Raw genomic sequence first — 12,695 nt, 5'->3', positions numbered from 1 at the left:
AAGGTGCAAGCTTGTCCGCAATCCTATCTCCGAGGTACTACAAATGGACTATTTTTAGTCTAGTGACCAAAAGAGGAATCCCGAAATATCTCATTGGAAATGTGGTCCTAATGTGGGGAAGGAGCGAAGGACATTATCGAGGTCAACATTGTCACATCCAATAGGCGCCACAAGACTCTTGGCACAATTGGTTACAAGATCGGTGACCCGCCAAAGGAGTTTACGTGGAGCTCAAGAGCAGTATGTCTTATTTTACCGGGGCCACGAAGATAGCCGCATAATCGGCATAGAGTGAAGCATGGCAGTCGTCGAAAGTGAATGGGATGGAGGAGGCCTCGTGCAGTAGTTTTGGCGAGGATATGATGTAGAGGGTCAACGGCAAGAACAAAGAGCAACGGGGAGAGTTGGCCCCCTTGCCGGAGACCACAACCATGCTTGAATGGATCTGTAGCAGTCCCATTGAAGAGCACTCTCGAAGAGGCCGAAGGAAGGAGAGGGCAAACCCACTCTTTGAATCTACTTGGGAATCCATGATGCGTCGACAAATCCAACAAATAGTCCCATCTCGTCGAATCGAAGGCTTTGCGAATGTCAAGCAATAGTCGGTGCAGAAGGGAAAAGATAAGTATATATAGGCATAAAGTAAATAGTGATCGTTGTCCGATTTCAAACAGCAACCCTTAAAGGAGTAAGGACTGTTTGATCTGGAATCAACGGCGCATCCACCACCGGCTTGGCGCAAAGCGGTACGATGCACAATTGGGCGGAAGATCGGCGGCTAAGCTTGAAGATGACGGGCTGAAGCGGTGCGCGACTTGTAACCGGAGAAATAGACACTTGCACAGTTTAGGATTCAGAGACTGTTTTTGGATAAAGATGTGATCAGTGAGGTGATGCAAGATGATTTGGTTTCTTCAGTTCTTTGCCACACGAGTCACACCAGATCGCCTTTCATTATCATCATCAAGCACAATCGCAGCATTATTGTGCGTTAATAAAGCCCGGCAGTGCCACACGGTCGAATCAACGAAATCAGTTTTTCTGTCCTAAAGGCAGCAAATTAATATTAGAAAATGCAGAGCTGCCGTGTCTTTTTTGGAATTTATTTTTTAGAAGAGCCTCTTTTTTTTCAGATGAGAGCTGCCTTGTCTTTTGTAAGGCACAAGGGAGGACCAGGCTGTACCTCGAGGTATTTTGGGCGACTGCCGGAGGGACCCTCTTCCGTATCTCTACTGTCCTTTACTTACTGCTGATTGTAGGGCCTAACATTCTTTAAGTAGGGCCCAACATTTCTTAACAGTCAAGTGTTCGCCTACACTTGGTCTTTTTCTGCCACGGTCCACAGAAAAATAAGAAGGAAAAACACCAGAAATTAGCACAGCAATGCATACTGGGGTAGCAGTCTCATCTCAAGACTAATTCAGCACAGACTACTACCATAAGAGTCTTACATAGCTACTAGGTCGTCGGTTGCCTTGGATGAAGGCACGAGCTCGAGTTACATCACAACACAGCTCGCCAAAGGATCGATCAGCTCCTAATCTAGGGGGTGCAGTACAGTACACACTGCAACGCCTCGGTCGTCCATAATTACTTAGGGGGGGTAGGATGCCGTTGTCATGTCCACATCATGTTCACAAAAACATCGGCCTTAACACAGGCGACGAACAAAGCCGAAGCACCAGAATACCAAGGCGTCGGTCGCCGTTGACAGGCCGGTCACTGGAGCGGGCCCGGGGCTCAGCTGGTGAGCGCTGAGAGCATACCGCCCCCGGCAGCCACCACGACCTCCCAGCCAGGTCCTTTCAGGGGGAAGTGCGGGGCAGCATCTGCCGCTGCACGCGCGCCGGTGAGGTCGCTCCGGTCCATCACCTTCAGGAGGTCCTCGTCGCTGATGTCCGTCTGGATCATCCTGTCTTCTTCGGCCTGCTCGTCCCTCAGAAGCGCCAGCAGCTCTCCCTCCTGCATTTTCGACAGAAGACGAACATTAAGTATTTTTCTTCTGCTGTTCGATCACTGGATAAACAGAGTCCACAAGTAGGTGGAGGCTGGGCAGAAATATTTATATTACATCTAAGGCGTTAGGCTTGGCGGCGTCTTGCTGGAACTGTCCCTTCCCTATCACAACGTGCTCTAGCTTCAACTTTCCAAAAGCTTTCTTGATGATCCGTCCCTGCAACAACGAGAAGATGAGCGTCGATGCCAAAAAATGTAGCCAAGCAAGTGTCCGAAGGCCATCGTCCATACCTCAACAGAATTGGATGTGGCCAACCGATAAACATGAACTGGCTGTGTTTGACCAATACGGTGGCACCGATCCATGGCCTGCAAATCCATCTGAGGATTCTGCAGAACAATCCAAAAAAGTTAACCTTATAACAGCAATGAAAGCTATCTGAAGGCAAGCATTGTACCAAGGAGCACGGCTACAAAAAAGACTGCAGGAAAGAAGAAATATTCAAACAAGGCATTCTAATGGACTACACTTCATAAAACCATAAGAACAATTCATCTGGACTAGTAAAAACTACAAACTCTCCAGATAGATAGAAACTTACCCAGTCACTATCATACAGGATACAAGTATCAGCAGAAGTAAGGTTGATACCAAGCCCACCAGCACGTGTGCTGAGAATGAAGACATTCATACCACTGTTTAAGTCATTAAACGCTGCTATCTGCCAAAGAAAAAAAGAAACCAAGTATAGAGTGAGATAGCAACACCCATGGAGAGGCATCAATTATCCAACAGAAAAGGTTAAGCATGTACCAAAAAAAGCAATATACAGGAACGTGCTATGGTTTAAAACACAATTGGTTCCATAATAATAGCCAGTTTGCCTTAATTAAAGTTTACATATATCAGGGCACCGCATAGGCAAAATGACAGTAGTTGTAAACCAACTCGGGTGCTGAACTGCTGATCCTTTATAAATTATGTTTAAGCAAACAATATTTTGATGAACGGTGTGGAACATGGTAAAGAAGGGCTATCCAGTCTTATACCAACTAGCTGCCAAATTAGTCAGCTTTATTCCCTCCAGTGAGATACTTAGCACAGATTTTTCAAACTAGTTCTAGCTAACAAATTTCCTACTTGCAGTTTTCTACATAAATTCAGGAACCAACGGGGCTGGCAGTGCCTGGTAAGACACTCAGGTGGATGTGTTGAATTAACATGATCCTGGAATTACATATTTGTGCCCAGAACTGCTCAAATTAATTCAACAGATGTAGTCAAGCTAGATGCTAAATTACTCGTGCGCACAAACAGGAAATCAAGGTGCATGCTGTGCAGAATATTAATACTAATGAGCATTGCGCCTTCAAGATCTAGACTGGCATTTGCACAGATAGCACAAGTCAACTGAATAGGGATATCCATTCTATATGGACAAGGACCGTATTTATAAGAAAGTAAGTTGAAATAGAGATCTGATTGGCAGGTTTCTATATTGTCAGCGGAGATTGTGACATCTACTGTATTCAATGAATCAACTTAACATTACCATCAATTAGTAATCTCAGCACGGTTAGTCTTGATTCTAAACATAGTTAGTAGTCAAGCTAGATGCTAAATCAATCATGACATCTCATGTTTAGTCTTGATTCTAACTTTCTAAGCATAGTTAGTAGTAGTAGTTATCTCAGAGCACACAAGCATACATACGATAAACTGGGCCTACCAACCTGGTTCCTCCTGTCTTCCAACTTAACATTACCATCAATTCGGCAAACCTTCAGGCCTTTCTCAGACAAATAATAGTCAAGGATGTCCAAAATCTTTGTCCATTGAGAAAATATTAGGACCTACAAATATATCAATTGAACTATATTTCAGATATGAAAAATAGACGTCACGAAACATGTGCCACAAACATATCTATTGAATTGCATATGAAGACTATGGAAGAAGATAACCCCCAACCTTGTGATTTCGTTTGATGAGAGCATTCAGTAACCTGTCCAACAGCTGAAATTTGCCACACTGTTCCAGAAGCTTATCAACAGGTGGATAGAGACCTGCAAAGAGAGGAAATATATGACAATGTACATAAAGGCATAAAACAATAAATAGAGCATGCAAATAGGACATGTCCAATGAGATGACGCACTGTTTGAGTCAAAAGCAGAATGGAAAAGATCAGGGTGGCCACAATTTTTTCTCAGCTGAATGAGTAGATTATTTAGCTTTGTCTTGATGCCGGGCCTCCGCAAAACTACAATATATCAGAAACGTATCAGATTAGAATACTATTTACTTCTGCACAGATTGAAGTATGTAAGTATGCAGTTAGACATGCATACCAATATCTGCGCTCTCATGCAAGTAGTCATCAAATGTCTGCTCAATCAAGTGATTCTGGATTTGCTTCTGATGTTCAGTCATGTTAGCATATATGATTATCTCTTTCTTTCGTGGAAGCATGTGTTCTACATCCTCCTTCATCCGCCTTAAAAGGAATGGGCGCAAAATGGCATGAAGCTTTGAGACAACAAGGACTCTTTTCTTTTCATCAGTTTCTTCCTCTAGTTCCTCATCAGCCTTCCCAGAAAAATCAAACCTGTAAAACAATTGCCATCAGTGGATGGCGATGGCAATATTAATACAATTATACATAAAGTACTCAGGAAGAAAAATCGCTATCTGTGTAACAAAAACATCACATGTTTGTCCATATTAATTTATCCATCGGTATACATCTGAGCAAACGGAACATATTAACAGACAACATAAAAATAGTACTCCCTCCGTCCCATAAAATAAAAGCGTTTTTTACACTACACTAGTATCAGTGTAGTGTGAACAATGCTCTTATATTATGGGATGGAGGGAGTACAAGATAAAACTTGACCAAAAATTAATACACAAATTAACAGACATGGCATTTCAGTGTCAGGTACGCAACAGAAATCAGGAAGCCGATAAATGTGTCTGCCATTGCAGATACTAATCAAATAAAGCTCCTTAGGATCTATATACCCAAATTTTATAATAAAAAACAACCGTATACAGAACTGGATAACCAGAAATGGCTGCTCTGGAGCATGAGGACTGGTAATCCCTCATTTTTTGGGAGTAATCTTTGAGGTTAGTAATTGTTCTGGCCCGCGATGCCACCACTGTGACCAGCCATATATAAATTCTTCTTAATAAATGGGCGGTGCCCCTGCCAGGTTACTACAATTTAGCTTATACTGGGAAACTGATATCTCGACTAATTAAATTCAACAGTTTCGTTTGCATTGGTTGAACCACTATATGTAAGGACCAAACATTGGTACTTCCAAGAATCCTGGCAAATGGGATATATGTGCAGTTAGATACTTATATTTATTGACTGCCAGGCTAGACAAATGTTACATTGGATAATCCAGGTAACTTGTATAATTACAACAATAAAACTACAAAAGGCAAACAAAAGGCCATGAGACAGCAATCAGTTAATGGGAAACAAAAGTAATTCAAGGATACAAAGACTAATGAACAAAAATGGCACATACAGAAATTGCAGAGTAAATGGTAGGCAATGGATCATACCATGACTCAAATTCCTCATGGGATGAGAATATATCAGGCAAAATGAAGTTCAATAGAGACCACAGCTCTGCTAGATTATTCTGAAGAGGTGTTCCAGTCAAAAGGAGCTTGTTATCCATTGGGATGCGCCTCAACTCCCTCAGTAATTTGCACTTCGTATTTTTCAAACGATGCCCCTGGAAAAAAGAATCCGGCCAACACATAAATACATGTGGAAGAGAGAACAATATACAAGGACAATAATTCAGCTCATGTGCTATTCCGTTACCTCATCTACAACAACATACTTCCACTTATAATTAGCAAGAAACTTTGCATCAAACATGGCCATCTCATATGAAGTGATTATTATCGGAAAATCAGGACCAACAGTTTTGGGCATGTGTTTTCTCCTTAGCTCTGTCCGAGCCACTTTATCTCCATGATAAATCAGACCATTTATAGATGGAGCAAACCTGAAATCAAGTGTTCCACATAAGATAGCAAACAGAACTAAGCACAGTGAATCACAACTCTGGATGCTTTACCTCGTTAGCTCGTTCAACCAGTTTGACAGGGTGGAAAGGGGAGCAATAACCATGTATGGGCCATGCAGACCATTCCCTTTAAGATGAGCAAGAAATGCAATTGTCTGGATTGTTTTACCAAGGCCCATTTGATCAGCCAGTATCCCATTAAGCCCATTTTGCCACAGTGATATTAGCCACTTAACACCCTTTATCTGGTAAGATTTCAACTTTCCCCCAGTCAACAATGGAACAAGATTGGCTTGCTCTCTTTCCCACTTTTCTTCTTCCGTGAGAGTGCCATCATCAGCAGAGCGATCTTCGCGAGATCTTGAAAGCATGGCTGCCACTGCGGTTTTAGCCTTCTTCTGAACAACGTTTCATTTTCAGTAGTCAGATTACTGAGGGAGCAGAGGGGGCAGATTACTGAGGGTAGTTAGAAGAATATATAGGAAAAGCAATCCATGTACATCGATTAGACCTTATGTATATGACAAGCAAGACATCTGCATAATCTAGAAGACAACCGAAGTATCTATGAAGCACAGGATAGTAATATATGAAGTCTGAACTCACGTCATTGTACTGTGGCTTGTTCGCCGCTTTCCTCTTCCTGCCACGTCCTTTCTTTTGCTCTTCCACGGGTTCCTCTTCATCTTTAATTTCAACAGCAGTCGGCTTAACCTACAGGCCACACCATCACAGTTAGCAAAGAAGGGGAAATAACAAGCAAGAAACCTAAAATGGTCATCACAGAGTGGGAGACGCGTACATCTGTGATCTGCTCCATCTTCTCAAGTAGAAATTCAGAATAGAGCTGTGTCTGTGTCAGCAGCTCATCCAGTTTGCTGAACTTTGCCTTCGGGTCAAAGGCCTGCCTCGCGGCCTCCTCTCTCTTTCTGGCCTCCTCTTCCTCCTCTAACTTAATCCGGGCCTGATACATCTCCTCTTCCTCCTTCGTCATCACCTCTGTGATAAGAGACGTATCGCCGTTCTTGGCCACGAGGTCGATAGGCAGAGGAGAAGTCGCATCCAGAGGCTCAACCGATGTCTCGTCTTTGACGGAGTTCAGTAGCTGTTCTTCAGCCTTCAGCGCCTCCGCAATGGGGTGCGCCTCACCGCCGTTGGCCTTGAGCTCGCCCGCTTTCCCGTCCTTGGATCCGGCCATTTTCTATTTTCGCACAAAATAACCAGATTCAGGCTAAAGAATCGACAACCTCGACAAACAAGATGCACAAATCGCATCAAGAAAACGAAAGGAAACGGTTTTTTCAATAGGAAAAAAAGAGGGGAAATAGGAAATGGAATGCACCTAAACATCTGTATTAAATCGGAAGGTTTTAATAGCGAATCACCTCTTCCTCCAGGACGGAGATGGGAGAATCTGCGTCGGCGTCGGCGGCGGCGGTGGTGTTGGCGGCGGCGGCTGCCTCCCTCTTCGCCCCATTCGCCACGGCGACCACCATCTCGGCCGCGGCGGCGACAGGCGCGGACGTCGCCGACTCTCGGTGGGGCCGAGGCGTCATGCAGCAGCCCCTGCTGCGGCGGAGTTGGCGGCGAGCGGCGGTGGTGGAGACGAGGGGGAGTGGCGGCGGCGACGGAGGAAGAGGGCTTCCGCAGGGTTCTGTGTGTGTTTTTACTAAGGGGGAGAAGGGTTGGGGTCCTCGCTCGCCGAGATAAATGCACTCCGCCCTCTGCCAGGACCTGCCACTGACGTTAGGGTCCACCACATTCCTGACCCCACAAGTCGGTGAGGAATACTCAAGCACGTCGCGGTGATTCGGGAAGTTGGCCCGGGGAATGGGGGCACGGGCTCCTGAACCCTGCAGAGTGGGGTGGTACGGCCGATCTGTTATACATACACCCGGTCCAGTGGACTCTGCTCGCTGAGCGGTGGGCCCCGTTGTAGGTCTCGCGTTGGTCCACGGGGGAACTGGTCTGCACAGTTGGGATGGCGAGGGTTTCAGGCGGGAAACTGAAAGGGGGCAGAGAAACTTCAAGCCCCTGGTGGGGAGAGAGATTCACGGAACTGCCACCAGCGGCAAGCCCCCCTCGGTTTGCCCGTCTCTGCCACGAGGGGCATCCCAGTAAATTCGCGCGTTGCGGGCGGCCGTTCGAAGTTTCAAAATACGGGGAGGTGGCTGGGGTTTCTCCCTCTCGCTTGACCGGCAAGATCGTGGTCAGCGGGCAACTGACATCTGGGCCCGTGAGGGTGCTGGCCCCACCTGCCGGACGGTAAATCTCGGTGGGTTCGGGAAAGTGGCCCGGGAAACGGGAGGCGTGGCGTGGGGAGGGGGCCCTGCTGCTGCCTCGATCCCTGCGGTTTGCAGAGCGAGGGGACGGCACGAACCTACCCGTCTTTGTTTGCATAGACCCGGTCCGCTGGACCCTCTCTCGCTGCGTGGTGGGACTGGATGCGGAGGTTGGGGTTGGTCAATGGTGGGACGGGTGCATGCGTGGATGGGAGGCGCGGGTGGTGCGGGCCTTGTGCCGCTGCTGCGGTAGCACGGCATTGGCTGGGCGTTCAAATTGTTTGATGAAATTTTGTTTGTTTCGGTGGCCGCGCCGGAGTTATTTTTTTGACCGTTGGGGGGAGCTCGTCGGGGGCGCACCACCGAGGAAAGGGCTCAGAAAAGCCAGGATCTATGGCAGGTCGGCTCGTGGTCGCCACCGTGTGGTCTTGCGGTAAAAAACAGTCCGATGTACTGTGAGTGCCATGCTGCTGTCACGTGCGCGTCTTTTGTTTGTTTTGAAACATCAAAACTTGGATCGTGGTAACGCACGAGTTGCTTTGGTTTTTTTACCACGGTCGGTCATATCTTACCGCAAAGACCCACAAAATTTTCAGTTAAAAAAAAACGGCATTTTCTTTTGGCGTGCCACTGTATGGCCGTAGCTGAAACGATATGGACTCCATGAGCGACCTAGATTTGGGATTTCCCTTCCCATTGCTAGAGCATCTTCAGCGTGGACCTGTAAATTTGTTTTCGTATCTGTCCGCGGACAGGAGGATCAGTCACGGACGCGGAAGATCGCCATTCAACGCTATCATGTATATATGTCCGTCGGTAAATTCAAATTCAAATGTATTTTGATCCACACAGCACGTCGGACCACACCAGTGCCAGATCGTATACCCAATCACAACCAAAAGAGTCGAGTATGCTTAGTTTTTACATGCCCAAATCCAAAAGAACATTAGTTTGGCAGTTCGTGCATTTCGGCACTGCCGGACCGGCAATCCCAGCCGTTTGCTCCCCGGTCAAGGTGGTGTTGTCGCCGCCGTGTAGGCAGCCTCCGCGTCCTCGGTGTCCGCCGCCGCCAACTGATCTTTCTGCAGCATCTGGTAGCGGACGGATTGCACGATGATTATTGCGTCGGCACCCAAAGAGTCCACATTTATGGTCAACATCTTGGTCTCCCTGCATTGGCGGTGATCTTCACCTTCTTTTCCTCGAGCGCGGTCTTCCTTTCTTCGATCATGGTCCTCCTCTCTTCAAGTTTGAGCTACTGATCCGTCGTCTCCATCAACAGTTTGAACCTCTCCACCTTCTTCCCCTCCTTGATGTCCGAGCGCTTCACGCGTGCCTCTCCTTCTTTGCCAAGATGTCCTCGAACCACTCTGTCAGCCCTGCCACCACACCTTCTCGCTTCGCCCTCTCCTCCTCCCACTTCTTCCCCCGTAAATTTCTTCTAACCTTCTTCGGCGGTTCTTGGGCTGGGTCAGTAGGGTCACCAGTTTCTTCCTTGTTAGCTTGGGCGGCGGTCTTGACTATGAAAAGGTTCCACTTCGGTTGCCTATTCAACTTCAATCAATAATGCATGACGGTGAAGGGCTTCTTCTCCAACTTCTTATACACCACACAAGCACGGGTAGGCTACAAAGTGAAACATTGTCGATGATGCATGTCCATCTTGTGAGCAATAAAACAATACATGTCCGGCTAGTGATCAATGACACGTCTCCAACGTATCTATAAATTTTTGTTGTTTCATGCTATTATATTATCTGTTTTGGATATTTTATATGCATTGATATGCTATTTTATATTATTTTTGGGACTAACCTATTAATCTAGAGCCCTGTGCCAGTTTCTATTTTTCCTTGTTTTTGAGTTTTACAGAAAGAAATATCAAACGGAATAAAACATTCGCGATGATTTTTCTTGGACCAGAAGACACCCGTAGGACTTGGAGAGGGGGTCAGAAGAGTCCCGAGGGGCCCACAAGCCCTCAGGACGCGCCCCTGGCTTGTGGACACTTCGGGAGTCCCTCAACCCTAATCTTGGCACTATAAATTCTCAAATATTCCCAAACCATCAGAGGCATCCACCAAAATACATTTCCGTCGCCGCAAGCCTCTGTTCCCGTGAGATCCCATCTCGGGGCCTTTTCTGGCACCTGGCCGGAGAGGGATTCGATCACGGAGGGCATCTACATCAACCTTACTGCCCTTCCGATGAAGCATGAGTAGTTTACCACGGACCTAAGGGTCCATAGTAGCTAGATGGTTCCTTCTCTCTCTATGATCTTCAATTCAATGTTCTCCTCGATGTTCTTGGAGTTCTATCCGATGTAATATTCTTTTGCGGTGTGTTTTTCGAGATCCGATGAATTGTGGATTTATGATCAGAATATCTATGAATATTATTTGAGTCCTTTCTGAACTGTTTTATGCATGATTAAATCTCTTTGTATTTCTCTTCGAATTATCAGTTTGGTTTGGCCAACTAGATTGGTTTTTCTTGCAATGGGAGAGGTGCTTAGTTTTTGGTTCAATCTTGCGGTGTCCTCACTGAGTGACATAGTAGGGGTAGCGAGGCACGTATTGTATTGTTGCCATCAAGGATAAAAAAGGGGTTTTCATCATATTGCTTGAGTTTATCCCTCTACATCATGTCATCTTACTTAAGGCGTTACTCTGTTCTTATGAACTTAATACTCTAGATGCAGGCAGGAGTCGGTCGATGTGTGGAGTAATAGTAGTAGATGCAGAATCGTTTCGGTCTACTTGACACGGACGTGATGCCTATGTTCATGGTCATTGCCTTAGATATCGTCATAACTTTGCGCTTTTCTATCAATTGCTCGACAGTAATTTGTTTACCCATCGTATTCTTTCTTTCAAGAGAGAAGCCTCTAGTGAAACCTATGGCCCCCGGGTCTATTTTCCATCATATATTGTCATATCTATAAACCAAAAAACCCCCCAAATACCTTGCTGCAATTTATTTATATTTACTTTAGTTTGCACTTTTATTTATCTTTTATACCTATCTCTTTTAGATCTCACTCTTGTTCGTGACCGTGAAGGGATTGACAACCCCTTTTTCGTGTTGTGTGCAAGTGTTTGTTAGTTTGTGCAGGTGCATAGATTGGAGACTTGCTTGTGCCTCCTACTGGATTGATACCTTGATTCTTAACTGAGGGAAATACTTATCTCTACTTTGTTGCATCACCCTTTCCTCTTCAAGGGAAAAATCAACACAAGCTCAAGAAGTAGCAATCAACAAAACTAAGCATATCCGGCTAGTGGTCAACTTACTTGCTCGGTGATTTGTGCACCTCTAGGACACCATGCGATGAGATGCTTCAAGTGCCCGCAATACTTGGAGACGACCTCTTGGATGGCGTATAATCGATGGTTGAGGGACTTCCATTCACGGTTGCGGATGATCACATCGGAGTAGGGCACGAAATGCTTGTGTTCATGCAAACATATGTGAATGTTCCTCCCAAAGGTTGTGCCCTTTTGCTCCATGCCATGGATCAGATCAATGTTAGTGGCCAACCATGCATCGCACAACAGCTCGTCTTCCTGCATGTTGAAGCTTCCTCCTCTACCCTTCTTATTCGGATCGCCGGTTGTATCATCCAGATCATCGTCCTCGCTCTCCTCCTGCTCCTCCTCCTCCTCCCCCTCCAACTGCTGCTCTCCGGCAGCCTAATGTTGTCGTTGTTGTGTGCCATCACCGGTCTGGGTGTAGGATTGTTGCGTGGCTGTTTGGGTGTAGGGTGATACGTCTCCAACGTATCTATAATTTTTGGTTGTTCCATGCTATTATATTATGTGTTTTGGATGTTTTATATGCATTAATATGCTATTTTATATTATTTTTGGGACTAATTTATTAACCTAGAGCCCAGTGTTTTTTCCTTGTTTTTGAGTTTTACAGAAAAGGAATGTCAAACGGAGTCCAAACAAGCTGAAAACTTACGGTGATTTTCTATGGACCAGAAGAAGCCCACAGAACATCAGAGTTGGACCAGAAGCTTCACAAGGAAGCGGCAAGGGTGGAGGGCAACCCCTAGGACGCGCCCCCTGCCTTGCCGCTGCCTCGTGGACCCCCCTGACTTGTTCCCAACGCCCAAAATTCCTATAAATACCAAAAACCCCAGAAAGAAACCTAGATCGGGAGTTCCGCTCGCAAGCCTCTGTAGCCAAAAAAACAATCGGGAGCCCATTCTGGCACCCTGCCGGAGGGGGAAACCATCACCGGTGGCTATATTCATCATCTCGGCGGTCTCCATGATGAGGAGGAAGTAGTTCACTCTCGGGGCTGAGGGTATGTACCAATAGCTATGTGTTTGATCTCTCTCTCTCATGTTCTTGATTTGGCAAGATCTTGATATACCGCGAGCTTTGT

The 12,695-nt window shown here is 46.0% G+C and overlaps 1 protein-coding gene across 1 annotated transcript; it reads right to left on the bottom strand.

The window, feature by feature from the left end:
• Positions 1-1,372: 1,372 nt before the first annotated feature.
• On the bottom strand, positions 1,373-7,670 carry LOC123095937 (ATP-dependent DNA helicase DDM1). The gene is made up of 14 exons (XM_044517506.1): positions 7,404-7,670; positions 6,821-7,219; positions 6,625-6,732; positions 6,070-6,416; positions 5,811-5,997; positions 5,543-5,718; positions 4,309-4,565; positions 4,116-4,220; positions 3,929-4,023; positions 3,691-3,810; positions 2,559-2,678; positions 2,248-2,346; positions 2,072-2,173; positions 1,373-1,962 (listed from the first exon to the last, which is right to left on the bottom strand). Exons 1-14 carry the CDS (start codon positions 7,572-7,574, stop codon positions 1,741-1,743), a joined length of 2,508 nt encoding a protein of 835 aa, XP_044373441.1. The 5' UTR covers positions 7,575-7,670; the 3' UTR covers positions 1,373-1,740.
• Between the last annotated feature and the right edge of the window lie 5,025 nt (positions 7,671-12,695).

Source organism: Triticum aestivum, chromosome 4D (assembly GCF_018294505.1).
Source record: "Triticum aestivum cultivar Chinese Spring chromosome 4D, IWGSC CS RefSeq v2.1, whole genome shotgun sequence".
NCBI classification, from domain to species: domain Eukaryota; kingdom Viridiplantae; phylum Streptophyta; class Magnoliopsida; order Poales; family Poaceae; genus Triticum; species Triticum aestivum.
Note: the sequence above shows the minus strand (reverse complement) of the source record. Positions and strands in the feature narration are given on the sequence as shown.

Excerpts from the sequence above, each read along its gene's own strand:
- LOC123095937 (XM_044517506.1), bottom strand. The coding sequence starts at position 7,574 with ATGACGCCTCGGCCCCACCGAGAGTCGGCGACGTCCGCGCCTGTCGCC. Across the intron at positions 5,998-6,069 it reads TGGTTGAACGAGCTAACGAG|GTTTGCTCCATCTATAAATG; the intron begins GTAAAGCATCCA and ends ACTTGATTTCAG. Across the intron at positions 2,679-3,690 it reads TGGAAGACAGGAGGAACCAG|ATAGCAGCGTTTAATGACTT; the intron begins GTTGGTAGGCCC and ends TTTCTTTGGCAG.